Below are 19,526 nucleotides of genomic sequence, written 5' to 3'. Positions count from 1 at the left end.
GTGCCAAGAATGACTGACAAATGTTGCTTATTGTTACTTTTCTTTATAGCTTTTGCTTTTTGTATCCTGCTTAAGAAGGCCTTCTTTTTTGCCAAAGACTTAAACATAGTCTCCAAACATATTTTGTTCTGATATTTTTTATAGGTTCTTTTTTAACGGTTAGGTCTTTAGCCAATCTGGAATTAATTTTTCTGAATTGAGTAAATTAGGAATCTAATCCCTCCCCCCAAAAGACAGTCATTTCTCCCCAAACTATTTTAGTAAATAGTCCATCTCTCTCCCAGTGACTTGAAATATCACTTTTGTCATTTATGAATTCCCACAATACCTGGGTCGATTTTTCGATTTTTTTCTGTACCATTGATCTAGTTTTCTATTCCTACTCCCACATCACGATGCTTCTTTTTATGGTTATATTTCCCTGTGCTTATTTTATTTTATTTTATTTTATTATTTTTGGCTGCGCAGCACGTGGGATCTTAGTTCCCCGACCAGGGATCCATCCGCGCCCCCTGCAGTGGAAGCGTGGAGTCCTAACCGCTGGACTTCCAGGGAAGTCCCACAATGTTTTAATAACTAGAGTTTTGTCAGACATTTTGAATCTGGTAAGATGACGCCTTCCTCTTTCTTTTTCTTTTATAAAATTAGATATTCTTGTGTATTTAAGGCACCGTAGGAATTTTAACATCAGGTCTACAAGTTCCATTTTGCAATTTTTACTGGTAATGTATTGATTTTTTTAAAGATTAAAGAACTGTCTTTATTATGTGGGTAATGTTTGTGTGTGAGCGTATGGGGATGTGCGTGTTTACCAAGCCAACTTGGGAAATAAGGGTGCCAATACAGGAAGGTGCAAGGCAAATGGGCGCTCAGCGAAGTTCCCAGTGGTCCAACTGATGGGCATGGTCTCGGGATGTTGGGAGGGATAAAGGGAAGGTTGTAGGTCTGGGTATTTTGTGAGCTGACTGTGCATCTGAAGGTATGGGTGGGACCCTCTGCTGTGTGCAAGCCGGCTTGCATGTATCTAGCACACAGAGGAGCTCAATAAATGTTTGTTACATCAGTGCACAAATGAGTGAATCAATTTTTGGAGAGATTATTGTATGCCAAACAACCTGCTAGCACTATTCAAAAATTACCTCGGGCTTCCCTGGTGGCGCAGTGGTTGAGAGTCTGCCTGCTGATGCGGGGGACACGGGTTCGAGCCCTGGTCTGGGAGGATCCCACATGCCGCGGAGCGGCTGGGCCCGTGAGCCACAACTGCTGAGCCTGCGCGTCTGGAGCCTGTGCTCCGCAAGAAGTAGAGGCCGCGATAGTGAGAGGCCCGCGCACCGCAATGAAGAGTGGCCCCCGCTTGCCACGGCTGGAGAGGGCCCTCGCACAGAAACGAAGACCCAACACAGCCATAAATAAATACATAAAAATAAATTAAAAAAAAAAATTACCTCCAATCCTCATAACAACCCTGACAAACAGGTATTATGACCCCCATTTGACAGGCCAGTAAAGCTGAGGCTCAGAGAGGGGAAGTCCCTTGCCCATATTCTAACCTTGGTCTTTATAATTCCAGAAGTCAACCACAGAAGGGGCCAGATCTAATTTCCATCCTTCCACTCATTCATCCGTCAAGGATTCACTAAGCACCTACAGTGCAGCGCAACGACCTAGTACAACAACCGCTCTAAATGACATAGAGTAGGCGGACCGCTTCCAGGAAGACCAGCTGGGCGGCTGGACTGTAGGTACCGAAAGGGTGGGGTTTCTGGTGCGCACCTTCCGGGAATGTAGCTGCCTAGGCCTCAAGGCTATGGGTTTGGCTGAGGAGGCACCGCTAGATCAGGGTTGGAGCGCGGTTTAGGGAGTGGATACTACGTATATTGGCCTATAGAGGGCGCGTTTCCGCAGCTAGAAGCGTCTCCTGGAGACCCTCCGCGCGCAGACTGGCCATCAGTACGCAGGCGCAGAGGACCCAAGGAGCGGCTTAATATCTTGCGGAGAGATAATTTGAGAAGAGGAGGCGTGGTTCAATCTCATTACCTCTCATTGATTTGCCTCTGTCTCTGAGGGCGTGGCCTCGGTGCCCCCTTCTCGGAATAAGGGCCGGCGGAATCTGGTTCTCTCTCGGCTTCGGAGGCGTAGCTTAGGGCGGGCCCTTGAGCCACCCCTCAACGATTGGCCGCCTCACCCAGAGGGCGTGGCCCAGCGAGCTGTCTATTCGCTCTGCGGTCACTTCCTGTGGAGTTTCCCCAGCCCAGGGAGGAGGGGGAAGAGGACAAGGGGGAGGAGGGCGGTCGTCCGGGGTTAGGTTGGGGGGGGGGGTGTTGGTCCGTTCTGGGCGGGGGATGACTCACAGCCCATCCCATCTCCCCGACGCCGCCCGCCCGCGCAGAGCTTGCTCCATGGCTTAGCGGAGGAGGCGGTGGCGAGCGGGGGAGGGGGACTCTTATTTTGTTAGGGGGACCGGGCCGAGGCCCGACCGGCCTGGCAGGGCTCGCCCGGGGCCGGGCGTCATGTCTCATGCGGCCGAGCCAGCTCGGGACGGCGTAGAGGCCAGCGCGGAGGGTCCTCGAGCCGTGTTCCTGCTGTTGGAGGAGCGCAGGCCGGCCGACTCGGCCCAGCTGCTCAGGTGCGGGACCGCCTGGGACCGGTAGTGCTAACTGGGGTTCCCGGGGGCCTGATCTGGGGGCAGCGGGGGCCCAGGACTGTGATTGGAGGCCCTCGGCCTAGTCTTGGAAGACGTCTGGGCGCCCGACTTGTGGGGGCACCTAAGGAATCTGGCGGTGGCTTGCTTGGACTGAGGCTTAAAGGAGTCGTGGAAGTGCATTAAGGGAGGCCTAGTTCAGATTTGGGGGGGGGGCCCTTGACTGGGTCTCGAGGGGCTGATTCTGTTGTGTCCAAAAACTAGTCTAGGGTAGCTGAACTTCGGGGACTGAGACTCTGACTAGAGGCTGAATTTGGGGTCTTTGAGTCAGATATGAGGGGAATGAGTTTGAGGGGGCACTCTGTAGGTGAGGCACTGATTTTTAAGCGACTTTTTCCCTCAGAGAAGGCGTCCTAAGATATAGAGGTGCTGTCTTGGGAGCTTGGTGACTCCCAGTGGCTGGTTGCTGGAGGCTGTGTTTGGGGATAAAATGACTCTGGAGGGATTTGGGGGTATCTCGGATATACTGCGTGGGACCAGCCTTGTGAGTGTGTGTGAGTGAACAAGAAAAGCAACATTCATCAAGACTTGATCAGAATAATCCCTTCACCTGCCCACCCATCCAGCTGGGTAGTGGAAAAGCCCTCTTCCCACACCCCATAGGGGCTTGAATGGGAAACAGTCAGACAGACAGGCAACGGAGATGGTGCTACCTCTTAGCCCAGAGAAGGCCTCAGACCTTATTTTGGAACCCAGAGGAGGGTCTTGTTCCTGCTGCCACCTGCCCTAGCCTCTCAGCCAGCTCTTTTCACCCCCTACACACACACAGACACAGAGGGGTTTTTTTTATCTCACCTTCCCAGTCTGTCTTTCAGGCCCTGGAGACAATCTTGAATCTGACCCTAGAGCTGGAATGAGCACCAATTGCACCATCCCTGCCTGGGTGGGTCCTCTCTGACCTCTTAGCCTTACTTCCATCAGCGGGCCTGGAAGCCCCAGCCCTCTCTGTCCATACCGTGCCCATTCCAGTGCCCACCTCTTCCAACTTCTGTGCAATCGAAGTGTGAGCATGGGAGGGGGCTTTGCCTACTTTCTGTCTGGGATTGTGCTGAGCTCAGCGGCTCCCCAGCTTCCTCTTCCCGACTTCCTGGGGTGGTTTTAGGGCCCCGTCTGTGAGTGAGGAAAGGGAGGAAGACAGATTCTTGGGGAGGGGCAAGTCAACGACAATCTCAGGATTCTAAATCTTTGACTAAATTCAAGGATGCATATCTATCTGCCTGCATGTTAATGTCCCCTACACACTAGTGTCTTGCAGCCAGCATGGAGGGTTGAGCAGGAGCCTTTCAATATATGAATTTACCATCTCCTGATGCCTTTATAACAACCTAGATCATCACAGTAGTGGCGATAGTTGAAAGGGACTGGTGTACATGGCTTCTTAGTTTGTGTGTCAGTGGGTGTTGGTATTGGAGGTGTGTTTGTGTTTTGGTCTATCGAAAAAACTGGAGAGTGCTGGGCAAGCTCCTCTGACCAAGAAAAGAATGTTCCTATAAAGCAGATCATCCACCCAAATTCTCCCTCTTGTCAATCCAGATTGTTGGACTGAGGGGAGCCCTTGTTATTTCCATCTTGTTTTTGGATGCGTGTTCGCATCCCACAAACTCTGGCTGGGGCAGGGTTGGTGGCCGGGAGCTCTTTTGGGAAGTAGTGGATCCTTCAGTAAAGTGAATCAGCTACCCCAGTTCTCTTTGTGATGCATTCAGTTTGTGTTACAATGGACTGTTCTGCCGAGGGAAGCCCCTACCGTGCAGTATGCCTGTGGACCTATGTGGGCTCACATTCAGCAGCCAGGAAAACAATGGGGGGTGTGGGGGCTGGGAGAACTCTGAATGCAAAGTCAGGAATCCCACAAAGTGAATTGTCATTCCTCAATTCTTCGTTTCTATTCTCCTGAAACCCAGGTTGTACACCCAGGTGATTGTTAGATTGAGGAGCTGGGGTCCAGGCTTATTATTTTTAATCTTAAGGACCTATGGGTAACACGGAGCAAAAGAGAGTGGAGAGGGGAGAAGACATGGGAATTCATGGTGGCGGTTTCAGCAAAGTGGCCGAATGTGAGGGATACACTCTATTCTCCTCTCTCCTGGTGTATGCTTCTCTTCTCTTCTTTTCTCTTCTGTCTCTGTCTCTGTCTCTCTCAGGGGAATGACGTCTCCATACAATCACTGACCCTCACCCCTGCCTTCCCCCCACCCTCAGCCTGAACTCTTTGCTTCCGGAATCGGGGATTGTTGCTGACATCGAATTAGAAAACGTCCTTGATCCTGACAGCTTCTACGAGCTCAAAAGCCAACCCCTATCGCTACGCTCAAGGTATGTCTCCTCTCTCTGACTCCCCTTCTGATTCCTCAGGCCCCTCCATCCCCTCTTGATGGGCAGAGGCCCTCAGTGCCAGTCCAACCCATTCTCTCACCAGCCTGAATTTTTCAGATAGTAAAATTAAGAGCCAGAAAGAGCATGTGGAAAGCAGGAGGCCAAGCTAGGATTCTAGTATCTCAGACAAAATCTCCCTTGCTTCCTCCCCCACCTGCACATCCATTCATAGATTAAAATTGCAGCATGCCTGGAGTTCCCAGACACAGGGCGTGGCCTGATCAAGCCCAGCCCCCAAGTAGGCGGAGCCGTTCCCATAACCCCTGGTCACCCTCCCCCCAACTCAACAAATTCACCCACTCCCAGCCCTTGAAGAACCCCTGCTGGTCTCTTCTTTCCCCCAAGCTTGGAAGTCTAAATGTGCTGAGTCATGGGCCTGGGCTCTAAGAGAGGGGAGGGGACCTGGAAGAGGGGCAGGAAGAGAGGATTGTGAAATCGCTGAGATTTTCAAGACTGACTAGCTGCTGGGACCAGAGGCCCAGGCAGGGGAGGAAGAAGGGCCTGCGGTTGCCCATATAGCCTGATGCCCACTCCCAGGAGCTCAGGGAGCATCTCCAGCCCCAAATTGAGCTTAATGAGCCCTCTGTGTCCGTATCTACTCCCACAACCTCAATTCTGTTTCCTTCTGCTCTCCTTTAAATAGCTCGCAGAGCTGAACAGTAATGGTATCTCCGCTTGATATACGTACAGGCCCAAATCCAGGCTTCACCATAAGGACTGAGGGCTAAAGTTACCCCACCAGACTGTGACCCCTGAGGGCTGTGACCAGGTCTGGTTCCTTTATCTCCCCTCCACATTGTGGCTTCTGAAGGCAGAGAACAGGCCAGGTTCCTATGTCTGCTCCATCGCACTATGACTTCTTAGGCTTGGGCCGAGACTTTTAGCTTACCTGTGGCCCCGTATTTCCCATTCCACAGCCTCCCAATATCACTGCAGGCCACACCAGCCACCCCAGCTACACTCTCTGCATCATCTTCTGCAGGGGGCTCCAGGACCCCTGCCATGTCGTCATCTTCTTCATCGCGGGTCTTGCTGCGGCAGCAGCTAATGCGGGCCCAGGCCCAGGAGCAGGAGAGGCGTGAGCGTCGGGAACAGGCTGCAGCCTCTCCCTTCCCTAGTCCTGCACCTGCCTCTCCTGCCATCTCTGTGGTTGGCGTCTCTGCTGGGGGCCACACATTGGGTCGTCCTCCCCCTGCTCAGGTGCCCAGGGAGGTGCTCAAGGTAAGGTGACATCCAGAGGCCCTGGGAGGGCCTCCTGGTGACTGAGGATTGGTCCTGGTGGCTTTGGGACGAGGTCCTAGGGGCTCTAAGGAAGGTCTCAGGTACTGTTAAAAGGGGGCTGTGCTAGTATCCCATTGTGTTTAGGGTTTCCAAGACGTTCTTGTGGAGTTGTGAGGGGTTCTTGGGGGCCATAGGATGTCTTGGTAGATCATGGAGGCTCATGAGTGCCCTGAGTGGGCCCTGGAGTCTGTGAAGTGGCTTTGTAGGAAGCACTTCACATATGGTTATGCATTAGGAATTCTTTGGCCAGTGGAGTGCCTTGGGAAGCCATGTACAGTTCCCACGTCTGTTAGGTGGGGTCACAGGCTTTGCGGGGGGCCTCTTGGGGACTGTGACAGGGTGCTCCAGAAACTCTGAAGGATTCTGCCACCCATGGGTAGATCTTGAGGGCTGTGAAGGATCTCTGAGAAAGGGAGTTTGGGTCCTAGGGGAGACTTGAATCAGTATTTGGGGGCGGGAGAGGGTTCTCAGATTCTGGGCCTGGTTTGCCATCCTGAGCCTAGGAACAGATGACTTCGGAGGGGCAAGCTGGGGCTCAGAGTCACCCCTCTGAGCCCTGTTCTACCTTGTTCCCTCCCATCCTGTCTCCCCCGCATTCCACAGGTGCAGACCCATCTGGAGAACCCGACGCGCTACCACCTGCAGCAGGCGCGCCGGCAGCAGGTGAAGCAGTACCTGTCCACCACACTTGGGCCCAAGCTGGCGTCCCAGGCCCTCACCCCACCACCGGGGGCTGCTAGTGCCCAGCCACTCCCCGCCCCTGAGGCTGCCCACGCTACTGGCCCCACTGGCAGTGCTCCCAACAGCCCCATGGCGCTGCTCACCATCGGGTCTAGCTCGGAGAAGGAGGTGAGTGGCTGCAGACGACCCGCCCATGCTCCCCCTGCCCCAACTTCTTCTAAGGCTCTTCCATATGTCTTCTCCCAGATTGATGATGTCATCGATGAGATCATCAGCCTGGAGTCCAGTTACAACGATGAGATGCTCAGCTATCTGCCCGGAGGCACCACGGGGCTGCAGCTCCCCAGCACGGTGAGGCCCTGAGATGGGAGGTTGGTCTAAAAATTAGCACATCCCTCTATCACTGAGGGATATCTTATATACACCCGGGCTAGCTGTGTACATAAGAGACTGTCACCTTGGATTGTACTGAGATAGAGATAGAGGCTGTATGTTGAGAATGGGCCACAACAGTGCCCTGGGGCCATGTTGAACTGCATGGAGAGGTGAACCTTGTAGTTTTTGATATATACACGGTGGGGACTTCATGGAGCTATTAGGGCATACCGAAGCACTCAAGCTTCATTGTGGGAGGGACCAAGAAGTGGGACTCTTGTAGCATTTTGTTTGTTTGTTTTGAGTGTAAGACAGGTTTCTTTTTTTTTCTTTTTTTTAAATAATTCTTTATTTTTATTTATTTATTTTGGCTGTGTTGGGTCTTCGTTTCTGTGTGAGGGCTTTCTCCAGTTGCGGCAAGCGGGGGCCACTCTTCATCGCGATGCGCGGGCCTCTCACTATCGCAGCCTCTCTTGTTGCGGAGCACAGGCTCCAGACGCGCAGGCTCAGTAGTTGTGGCTCACGGGCCTAGTTGCTCCGCGGCATGTGGGATCTTCCCAGACCAGGGCTCGAACCTGTGTCCCCTGCACTGGCAGGCAGATTCTCAACCACTGCGCCACCAGGGAAGCCCCAAGACAGGTTTCTTTTTATTAAGTTTTCCTAAACTTGTCTCATGTTTACTGAATGTTTTTCTTTGTGTAAGAACCTAACCTGGAGCTTTAACAAACCAATTTGGACAATGCAACCTGGATAAATGCTTGTCTGCACACAAGTCATCGATTACCATTCTCTGGCCTGGCCTCCATGTAAATCCAATTGGTCTTAAAGCCTATCTAAACAGAGAGCAAGCAGACCACATCATCTTATTTCTAGTTTAAACTTTAAACCTCAAATTCACCCCCATCCCAAGACCCACACCCTCCCCCACACACAAAAGAAAATTTTTAGAAGAAATGGCCATTGAGAACTGAGTCAGTTGCCTAAGAATTGGCTTAATCCTGCAGCCAGCACTCCAAAGTAGCTCTTGGCTTCACAGCAGGCCAGCTGGAACTCTTGAAGCAGGACAGGTAGAGAATGGATAGAGGATGCTCTGAGAACAGGGCCAAGTCCTGGTGCTGCGAGGCTTCCACACATGCTTACACTCCAACATAAATACACTTCCACCTTTCTCCTCTAAGTGATGTTTCTCTATAGCACTTTAGAGCTTGTAACTCTCTAAATTTTTTAGTGCAGAGATGGACAGAAAGTTATTCTAAACATGCAAGGTATAATCTTATTTCTAACAACATAGGCCAAAATTAACAGAGAAGCTCTCCGTTATACAGATTATCTTGTTGCGTTTTGAATGTACCAGGACATTCAGGTCATGAAGACACACCTAGACCATGAAGTGATTGGAACATGATATGCCAAAGGTGTCCAGATTTGATGTGGTTGGACCTTGAAGTGACTAGAACATACCACATCTCTTACAGTGAACTGTGCCGAGAGGCTGGGTCATTGTAAATACTGGATAAAACTTCCTAGAGCTGGAGATGCACCAATGAATTTTAACATTCTGGTTCTGAACATTCCAAGAGTCTCATAACTCGCTTTGGGACATACCAAGTGGCTATAGCTTTACTTCTTTCCAGCTTATCAAGAGGAAAGAGGCACATGTAAAAATGGTACCAATTTATCAGAATTTTTCATTGATTTGGGCACAGCTAGAGATTGGATGGATCCAGCAGACTAGTGGGGGTTTCAAGAGATGAAAACTCATCAAGAGGTGGGACTAATTACTTATGGATTAGTTCGTTGCCCTAGGGTGTATCCAGGAGAGTGTGAAGGAGAAGAAAAAAGCAAACTAGGCTGACATAAAAACAGTGCTTGTTGAGTAGTTGGACAAGAAATCCTGAGAGATCAGAATGTGCAAGAGGGTGCCAGATCAGAACCTCGGTGCATGGCAGCCTGAGACTGTATGCAACGCAGTCACAGCAAAAGACTGGAGGTTGGGCTGGAACTCTCCAAAAGGCCAGATTTTGGGTGGAATGTTGCCATGACAATTTCCCAAGGTCTGAGAAGACTGGGTTGGAGTGTTCCAAGAATGCTGAGTTGGAATGTAGCTCTAGGAGGGGCTGAAATGTTGCATTGGAGCTGACAAAGACCTGAGAAGGGTGGTTTTCTGGCACTTCTCAGAGCCAGTGCCGGGGTTTGGGAGAGGGGCTTCAGAAGTCACTGGGGGATTCGAGGGGCTGTGGGGACACGATGAGCAGGCCAGGCAGGCTCCAGTCCCCCAGCAAAGCAGGGTAGGTCCCCTTGACCCTGTCTTCCCTGTTGAGTGGCTGTGTGAAATTCCCTTGAAGGAGAAGGAAGGGTTCCCATGCTGAGCCAGCCAATCCTTGCATGAGGGGGCCCATCTTTGGGGTGAGTGGAGGGTCAGGAACCTGGTCGAAGAAGGGGCCGAGCCTGGGGTCTGTTTCCAACCATCGTTTTTCCACTCTCCCTGCCTGCAGCTGCCTGTGTCAGGGAATCTGCTTGATGTGTACAGTAGTCAGGGCGTGGCCACGCCAGCCATCACCGTCAGCAACTCCTGTCCAGCTGAGCTGCCGAATATCAAACGGGAGATCTCTGGTAAGGGCCAGGGTCTTGGCCCCGTGCAATTATCATATACCCCAGGGTGAGCCCCATATCTACCAGGTCTGGGGGTCAGGCCTGATTCTAAGGGAAGAGGGTTTAAACAGACAGAAATGGGGGCTGTTTGCCATCTTTGTCCATATGGCCCGTGGTCCTACTTTCACTCCACTCCCTCTCCTCGGGTTTAACAAGTGGCCTGTCACCATGGCTTCTTTAAAAATTGTAAAAATGGTGGCACTTCGCTTGCTTGCGCCCACCAAAGCCTACCCCAGCGGCTGCACATGCTGCCCACCGTCGTCTGTCATCTTTCCCAGACCCAGAGGCCCTGACCACCTCCTGCACTCTCTTCCAGAGACAGAGGCCAAGGCCCTTTTGAAGGAACGGCAGAAGAAAGACAATCACAACCTGAGTGAGTGAGAGCGCGTGCTCCTGCCCACGTGCCGTGCAGCCCTGCCTCGCTCTGCGCCCGGCCTTCCTTGGGGGCCTCTCCCTGCAGCAGCCTCCCAATTCCCCAGTTTCTCCTCTTCGCTTCTCAGCCTATTGACGACTCTTTCCCACTTTCTCTTTCTCTCCCCCGCCTTCAAAGTTGAACGTCGCAGGCGATTCAACATTAACGACAGGATCAAGGAGTTGGGCACCCTCATCCCCAAGTCCAGTGACCCGTGAGTCTGGGCCAGGAGCCCCAGGCCGGTGGAAGGTGGGGTGGGGGCCCCACTCCCTGAAAGTCATTCCCGGGTGGGCCTGCCCTAAGTGGGAACCACCCGGGCAGTCCTGCTCCTTTGCCCCTTTCTCACCCAGCTTTCCTCACCCTGAGCAGGGTTGCAGCCCCTCACCGTGTTCCCATCTAAAATTTTAGGTGCATGACATTATGGTCCATGACATTATGGTCCACGTTGTCTGCCCCCCTGCACGACATAGACAGTTTTCCGCTTATTTAGTACCTCCTTTATTTACTCAAAAAATGTATTGAGCTGCTTCTGCTTTGTGCCAGGTACCATGCTAGGCCCTGAGGATACCAGAGGGAACAAAATGCACAAAAATCCCTGACCTCACGGAACTGATGTTTTAGTGGGGGCAGACAGACAGCAAACAAGATAAATATGTAAACTCCGGTGGTTATGATGAGTGTTGTGGAGAGGAATCAAGAACGGAGGGAAGATGGGATATTGGGGAGGGTCACAGTTTGGGGTGAGGAGGGTGGGGAGAGGGCAGGCCTCAACTGATGAGGAAGTACTTGAATAAAGAGCCTAAAGAGGTGAGGCAGGAGCCATCTGGGTGTCTGAGAGAAGAGTGTTCAAGGTGGAGGGCAGAGCTGGGCTGGAGGCCCTGAGGTGGGAATGATTTTCCATGTTCTAGGAGCATTGAGAAGCCAGTGTGGCCGCAGTGAGATGAATCAGAGGGTCATGGGTAAGAGGAGCAGTATGGGATCAGGTCAGAGAGGGCTTCCTGGGTTCGGGGTGTGATGGGGCATCATTGGAAGGTTCCAGGCAGGTGGTTTTCATCCGAGCATTCCATACCCTTGATGTCCCTCTGCCTCAAGTTCTAGGCACGTGGCGGGGTGCTCCATCTACCTGGTGCAATCGCCCCCTTCAGCTCCCGAGAGACTCCATGTGCAGCATTCCCTTCTTTCCTCCCCCTTGGGCCCCACAGGGAGATGCGCTGGAACAAGGGCACCATCTTGAAAGCCTCTGTGGATTACATCCGCAAGTTGCAGAAGGAGCAACAGCGCTCCAAAGACCTGGAGAGCCGGCAGCGATCCCTGGAGCAAGCCAACCGCAGCCTGCAGCTCCGAATTCAGGTCTGGAAGGAGGAGGCGGTGGCAGGGGTGAGGGGGGCTTCCTGGAGGCAGAGGCAGAGGGAGAACAGGCTAGGATTTCTCCGCCTGGCATATTTGGGGGATCCCCGGGCTTCCTGACTCACATGATGATGATAAGTAGTAATCATAACATTAGCAATAATAATAATGAATATTGGTTAACGGACACGGTGTTTTATCTTGTGCCATGCACTATGACCAAGAGCCTTATCTCCATTTACTAAGTTAATCACAACAATCCTGTGAGACAGGGACCATTATTATACCCACTTTCTAGGTTGGGACTCTGAGGCTCAGAGACGGTAAGCAACTTGCCTGAAGTTACGCAACTAGTGAGTGGCAGAGGCTGAATTCGAACCCAGGCAGCCTACCCTTTTAACTGTTATATCCTCTGCCTCTGAGGGACTCTGAACCCCATCTTATCCCACCCCCACCACCCACCCCCCTACGTTTTGCAGGAGCTAGAACTGCAGGCCCAGATCCATGGTCTGCCAGTGCCTCCCACCCCAGGGCTGCTCTCACTGGCCACAACTTCAGCCTCTGACAGTCTCAAGCCAGAGCAGCTGGATGTTGAAGAGGAGGGCAGGCCAGGCACAGCAACATTTCATGCAGCGGGGGGACCTGCCCAGAGTACTCCCCATCAGCAGCCCCCAGCGCCACCCTCCGATGCCCTTCTGGACCTGCACTTTCCCAGCGACCACCTGGGGGATCTGGGGGACCCCTTCCACCTGGGGCTGGAGGACATTCTGATGGAGGAGGAGGAGGGGGTGGTGGGGGGACTGTCAGGGGGCGCCCTGTCCCCACTGCGGGCTGCCTCCGATCCCCTGCTTTCTTCAGTATCCCCCGCAGTCTCCAAGGCCAGCAGTCGCCGCAGCAGCTTCAGCATGGAGGAGGAGTCCTGATCAGGCCTCACCCCTCCCCTGGGACTTCCCCACCCAGGAAAGGAGGACATGTCAGGATGAGGCCCCGCCTTTTCCCCCACCTTTTCATGAGACTGCCCTGCCCAGGTGTACTGGGGGAAGAGGAGACTGATGAGGCCCCACCCCTGTAACCAAGCAAGGAGGAGGAGTCAGATGAGGCCCCACCCCTTCCCCACAGGACAGGCCAATGCAGGTATTTCAGACGTGGAGAAGGTAGGGACATCAGGGCCTGTCTCTTGCAGAACGCAGCCTCACCCCTGCCCCGTGGGACCCGCCCTTGCCCAGGTGAGGGAAGGAGACAGGATGAGGTCAGCCGCTGGCCCCTAGGGACTGTCCTAGCCATGTTTCCTGGGATAAAGAGTGTCAGGATACTGCTCCATCCCCTCTCTTGGAACCAACAGTCTAGTCTATCCTGGCAAGGAAGAGGAGTCAAAATGGAGGTCCCACCCTGGGGGTTTAAGCCCTGCCCCTTCCCCGTGAACCCTGCCCTGTGCAGGCAAGGAACAGAAGTGAGGATGAGAGCCAACCCCTTTACCTGGGAACTCAGTCCTGGCCTTCTAGCAATGGAGGAGTCAGGCCCCGCCCTTTCCCTATAGGAACAGCCCAGCGCAGGTATTTCAGGTGTGGAGGAGTCAGTAAGATAGGGCAACTTTGTGGAGATCACAGCCCTCGTCTCTTAGCAACATCCCATCCAATCATTCCACACTGCAGGGAGGAGTGGTACTTAAGCTCCCCCGCCTTAACCTGGGACCATTGTGACTTAACCTAGGAGGGCTCTAAGCCGACCTGGCCCTTGAAGAAGGGGGCAGATCTTGAAATCTTGTGGGTTGACATTCCAGACCTAGATCAGGAGTGAGTGAGAGTTAGACCCCCACACTTGGGCAGAGTTTTACCTCCTTTCTTGAAGGGTAGATTGGGGAGGTGATGGAGATAAGGGGGTACTGGGTCCATGTTCCCAGAACCAGCACCCCGGTACTCTTTTTTAACATGTAGAGGAACAAGATGAAGGAAGGGGCCTTTCCAGGGAGTTCCCCAGCCCAGGAACAAGTGGAAGCCTGTCTCACCAAGGCAGAGGCTTAGGGGGAGGATTGCAAAAACATATATACCCCCTCTTTTGTTTATCTGATTTTTTTACTGACCCCCTACTCAGAAGCTAGGTCACCCCCAACCTCTGGCCTCCACCTAGTTCTCCATTTGGAGAAATCTTCCCCATTTCAGAGTTATCAAGAGACACTCCCTGCCCATCCCCATCCCTCCTACCCCATACACCCAAGGTTGTCAGCTTTGGATTGTTGGGGCCGAGTCCCGAGGAGGGTGTACTAAGGGGTCTGTAGGTTTGTGATTAAAATAATAAATGCTAGGCGTGTTTGATGCGCTTTTAACTTTGGCAAAGAGTCTCCTGTCCTTGCTTTTTGTCTGTGCAATGAGCATGGCTCATGAAGGTTCTTGGAAGAAACAGATTTGAGAGGGATGGGTACAAGAATTTAGATAGAGGGGCTGGAGAAAACAATGTACAAACAAAAGCAATGAGTCCTTAACTGTCTGCTAGGCAGCCTCCTAACTGTTGAAAGCGTTTTACCCAATTTATTATCCTAAGGAATATTCATCAAGAAAGTACTGATTCTTACTCCTATTTCACGTTTGAAGAAACACGAATAGAACAGGGTTTAAGTAACTATCTGACAATATACAGCTGGTAAATGGATGAAGCGCTAAATGGTAAAGTTAGGTGAGGGCTCTGGTTTGAACAATGTCATTGAGGACAGACGGGCCAATGAAGATTTTCTTGCAAGTTCACTTTTGAAGCTGATAAGGAAATATATGAGGATATCTCCTGGCAGACAGTAGAGGTGTTCCAGCTGGTGGAAATGGCAAAGACAAAAACCGTAAAGGTAGAGGAACAAGCAAACAACTCGGTTTTGGAACCGGTGTTGACATTTGGGGGGAATTTAAATGGAAGTGAATAGACACAAGTATCTTAGGCTGGGGAAAAAATATTCCTGGAATTTCTCAACCGAACTGACTCCCAGGGCAGGTATAAGGCCTGGTCCTGTGTCACCCCCATCAGGCTGTGACCACCACACTCGCTGCCTGCCCCTTTCTAGCCTAACATACTGTGAGCCCTAGGGCCTGGTTGCTGAACCTCTACCACCAGACTGGTGGCTCCCTGATAGCTTTATTTTTTTTCTCCTCAAATTGGCTATATTCTCTTTATTTTACAAAGATAACATGTAATACCCACAAGTGTTTTTTTTTTAACTTTGTATTCTGAAATAATTTTAGATTTACAGAAGTGTGGCAAAGGCAGTAGAGAGAGTTCTCATACCTGTTATCCAGCTCCCCCTAATGTTAACAGCTTGGATAACCTTGGCACATTTATTAAGGCTAAGAAAATCACATCGGCACAGTACTAGGAACTCCAGACTTTATTTGGATTTCACTGGTTTTTCCACGAATGTCTTTTTTCTGTTCTAGGATCCAAATAAGGATACTCTGTTTGTTATCTCTTTCTGTGTAACAAATCACCACAACCTTAGTGGCTAAAAAATCATGCGTTCGTTATCTCCCAATTTTTTTAACTTTGTATTCTGAAATAATTTTAGATTTACAGAAGTGTGGGAAAGACAGTAGAGAGAGTTCTCATACCTGTTATCCAGCTCCCCCTAATGTTAACAGCTTGGATAACCTTGGCACATTTATTAAGGCTAAGAAAATCACATCGGCACAGTACTAGGAACTCCAGACTTTATTTGGATTTCACTGGTTTTTCCACGAATGTCTTTTTTCTGTTCTAGGATCCAAATAAGGATACTCTGTTTGTTATCTCTTTCTGTGTAACAAATCACCACAACCTTAGTGGCTAAAAAATCATGCGTTCGTTATCTCCCAATTTTTTTAACTTTGTATTCTGAAATAATTTTAGATTTACAGAAGTGTGGGAAAGACAGTAGAGAGAGTTCTCATACCTGTTATCCAGCTCCCCCTAATGTTAACAGCTTGGATAACCTTGGCACATTTATTAAGGCTAAGAAAATCACATCGGCACAGTACTAGGAACTCCAGACTTTATTTGGATTTCACTGGTTTTTCCACGAATGTCTTTTTTCTGTTCTAGGATCCAAATAAGGATACTCTGTTTGTTATCTCTTTCTGTGTAACAAATCACCACAATCTTAGTGGCTAAAAAATCATGCGTTCGTTATCTCCCAATTTTTGCAGGTCAGGCAGCCAGGCTGGCTTAGCTGGCTCCTCTACTCCAGTGGCTCTCAAGAAGGTACAATCAGGGGAGGTGTGGGCAGGACTGAGGACTCATCTGAAAGCCGGACTGGGGAAGAATCTGCTCTACACTTGCACTCACGTGGTTTGGGGCAGTTCTCAGTTCTCTGCAGCCTGTTAAACAGAGGGCCTCAGTTCCTTGCTGGCTGTCAGCTGGAGGTGCACTCAGTCCTGACCATGTGTGCCTTTCCTTCCATGAGGCAGCTCACAGCATAAGTACTTTGCTTCATCAAAGTCAGCAATAGAAGAGCCTGCTAGCAAAACAGAAGTTACTATCTGTTGTAATCTAATCATGGAAGTGACATACCCTCACCATTGAGGCATTCTGTTGGTTAGAAGCAAGTTACTCACGGGAGAGGATTACACAAGATCATGAATAGCAGTAGGACCACTGGAGGGACATCTTAGAAGCTCCCTACCACATTGGGTTGAGCTGTCATATCTTCTTGGTCTCCTCTGACAGTTTCTGTCTGCCCATTGAGAAGGCCTAGACATTGTGCTATTCCAGAAGCAACAAGCACATCTAGCACCCACATCTTGGTTTCTAAATGCCATTCTCCAATGAAAGGAACCAGGGCTCCTTGGAGAAATGGCTGATTTTAATGCCGGGGAAGGGAAACACATGATGAGCCTGGAGCACTGTGTGGTACCAGAAAGTAAGGAAGAACCTAAACAAAAAAAGATGGGAGTGTGTCATAAAGATGCAGGAGCCAACCTGAAAGAACTCCCAATAACTAAAGATAGAGCAGTCTGAGCAACAAAAAAATAATGATAGTGCTGTATTGTAGTCCAAAAACTAAATATCCATGATTCCATACTTATATATATCAGTGATATAATTGGGTAAGTAAATAAACGCTGGAGATGGGATAACTCTTCCTTGCATTAGAATTCTAAATAATAAATATAGAAGGAATGAGATAAATAGAAAATTACCATTAGAATACCACAGTAATACTGGGGAGTGGATCCACAGCTAAACACTAAATGGTTTTTTTTTTGGTTTTTTTTTGTTTTTTGCTAGGGGGCACTACAAGCCCAGGATCATTTTATTTTATTTTATTTTATTTTATTTATTTATTTTTAATCAGTCATCAATTTTATACACATCACTGTGTACATGTCAATCCCAATCGCCCAATTCAGCACACCACCATCCCCACCCCACCGCGGTTTTCCCCCCTTGGTGTCCATACGTTTGTTCTCTACATCTGTGTCTCAACTTCTGCCCTGCAACCCGGCTCATCTGTACCATTTTTCTAGGGTCCACATACATGCGTTAATATATGATATTTGTTTTTCTCTTTCTGACTTACTTCACTCTGTATGACAGTCTCTAGATCCATCCACTTCTCAACAAATGACTCAATTTCGTTTCTTTTTATGGCTGAGTAATATTCCATTGTATATATGTACCACTTCTTCTTTATCCATTCGTCTGTCGATGGGCATTTAGGTTGCTTCCGTGACCTGGCTATTGTAAATAGTGCTGCAATGAACATTGGGGTGCATGTGTCTTTTTGAATTACGGTTTTCTCTGGGTATATGCCCAGTAGTGGGATTGCTGGGTCATATGGTAATTCTATTTTTAGTTTTTTAAGGAACCTCCATATTGTTCTCCATAGTGGCTGTATCAATTTACATTCCCACCAACAGTGCAAGAGGGTTCCCTTTTCTCCACACCCTCTCCAGCATTTGTTGTTTGTAGATTTTCTGATGATGCCCATTCTAACTGGTGTGAGGTGATACCTCATTGTAGTTTTGATTTGCATTTCTCTAATAATTAGTGATGTTGAGCATCTTTTCAAGTGCTTCGTGGCCGTCTGTATGTCTTCTTTGGAGAAATGTCTATTTAGGTCTTCTGCCCATTTTTGGATTGGGGTGTTTGTTTCTTTAATATTGAGCTGAATGAGCTGTTTCTATATTTTGGAGATTAATCCTTTGTCCATTGATTCGTTTGCAAATATTTTCTCCCATTCTTTTTTTTTTTTTTTCACTCAAGGAGTGTTTAATAATTTGGATGCCAGGAATTACAAGCAATTTTCAAATGCAAAGACTCTCACATTCATAAAACTTTATACATCATTTGAACTAACAGATATTTATACTACTAAAATCAAACATGCATCACTTACAAACATTTTTGTCTCATGATTTTATATATTACATTACTTATCACCATTCTTCATCACTACATGTATTTTATCATACACTTGCACCATTCTCCTTGGATTTCTGATCTTTATCTTCATTCTTCACATTATCCTTCTTAAGAACAGTGTGGATCTCCCATTCTGAGGGTTGTCTTTTCGTCTTGTTTATGGTTTCCTTTGCTGTGCAAAAGCTTTGAAGTTTCATTAGGTCCCATTTGTTTATTTTTGTTTTTATTTCCATTACTCTAGGAGGTGGATCAAAAAAGATCTTGCTGTGATTTATGTCAAAGAGTGTTCTTCCTATGTTTTCCTCTAAGAGTTTTATAGTGTCCACTCTTACATTTAGGTCTCTAATCCATTTTGAGTTTATTTTTGTGTATGGTGTTAGGGAGTATTCTAATTTCATTCTTTTACATGTAGCTGTCCAGTTTTCCCAGCACCACTTATTGAAGAGACTGTCTTTTCTCCATTGTATATCTTTGCCTCCTTTGTCATAGATTAGTTGACCATAGGTGCGTGGGTTTATCTCTGGGCTTTCTATCTTGTTCCATTGATCTATGTTTCTGTTTTTGTGCCAGTACCATATTGTCTTGATTACTGTAGCTTTGTAGTATAGTCTGAAGTCAGGGAGTCTGATTCCTCCAGCTCCGTTTTTTTCCCTCAAGACTGCTTTGGCTATTCGGGGTCTTTTGTGTCTCCATACAAATTTTAAGATGATTTGTTCTAGTTCTGTAAAAAATGGCATTGGTAATTTGATAGGGATTGCATTGAATCTGTAGATTGCTTTGGGTAGTATAGTCATTTTCACAATATTGATTCTTCCAATCCAAGAACATGGTATATCTCTCCATCTGTTGGTATCATCTTTAATTTCTTTCATCAGTGTCTTATAGTTTTCTGCATACAGGTCTTTTGTCTCCCTAGGTAGGTTTATTCCTAGGTATTTTATTCTTTTTTTTGCAATGGTAAATGGGAGTGTTTCCACAATTTCTCTTTCAGATTTTTCATCATTAGTGTATAGGAATGCAAGAGATTTCTGTGCATTAATTTTGTATCCTGCAACTTTACCAAATTCATTAATTAGCTCTAGTAGTTTTCTGGTGGCAGTTTTAGGATTCTCTATGTATAGTATCACGTCATCCGCAAACAGTGACAGTTTTACTTCTTCTTTTCCAATTTGTATTCCTTTTATTTCTTTTTCTTCTCTGATTGCCGTGGCTAGGACTTCCAGAACTATGTTGAATAATAGTGGTGAGAGTGGACATCCTTGTCTCGTTCCTGATCTTAGAGGAAATGCTTTCAGTTTTTCACCGTTGAGAGTGATGTTTGCTGTG

The 19,526-nt window shown here is 48.9% G+C and overlaps 1 protein-coding gene across 5 annotated transcripts; it reads left to right on the top strand.

The window, feature by feature from the left end:
* The first annotated feature begins 2,372 nt into the window (after positions 1-2,372).
* TFE3 (transcription factor binding to IGHM enhancer 3) lies at positions 2,373-14,155 on the top strand. Of its 5 annotated transcripts, none has more exons than XM_082376466.1 (10): positions 2,373-2,626; positions 4,901-5,014; positions 5,992-6,295; positions 6,959-7,204; positions 7,283-7,387; positions 9,907-10,024; positions 10,380-10,436; positions 10,614-10,689; positions 11,678-11,825; positions 12,681-14,155. In XM_082376466.1, the coding sequence occupies exons 1-10, from the start codon at positions 2,511-2,513 to the stop codon at positions 12,873-12,875; spliced, it is 1,479 nt and encodes a 492-aa protein (XP_082232592.1). In that variant the 5' UTR covers positions 2,373-2,510; the 3' UTR covers positions 12,876-14,155. The 5 variants fall into 5 exon arrangements, with proteins under 5 accessions (XP_082232592.1, XP_082232591.1, XP_082232590.1 ...); XM_082376465.1 differs by having other exon boundaries at positions 12,302-14,155; XM_082376468.1 differs by having other exon boundaries at positions 2,488-2,626; positions 4,843-5,014; positions 6,057-6,295; positions 12,302-14,155.
* Positions 14,156-19,526: the final 5,371 nt, after the last annotated feature.

Source organism: Balaenoptera borealis (assembly GCF_965194805.1).
Source record: "Balaenoptera borealis genome assembly, chromosome: X".
NCBI lineage: Eukaryota > Metazoa > Chordata > Mammalia > Artiodactyla > Balaenopteridae > Balaenoptera > Balaenoptera borealis.
This window is presented reverse-complemented; position numbering and strand designations above follow the sequence as displayed.

What these genes read in the sequence shown, in the direction of transcription:
- TFE3 (XM_082376464.1), top strand. Translation starts at nt 2,511, where the DNA reads ATGTCTCATGCGGCCGAGCCAGCTCGGGACGGCGTAGAGGCCAGCGCG. An exon ending in CCCCTATCGCTACGCTCAAG is followed by an intron (nt 5,015 to 5,991) that starts GTATGTCTCCTC and finishes CCCATTCCACAG; the next exon opens with CCTCCCAATATCACTGCAGG. An exon ending in ATCCCCAAGTCCAGTGACCC is followed by an intron (nt 10,690 to 11,677) that starts GTGAGTCTGGGC and finishes TGGGCCCCACAG; the next exon opens with GGAGATGCGCTGGAACAAGG.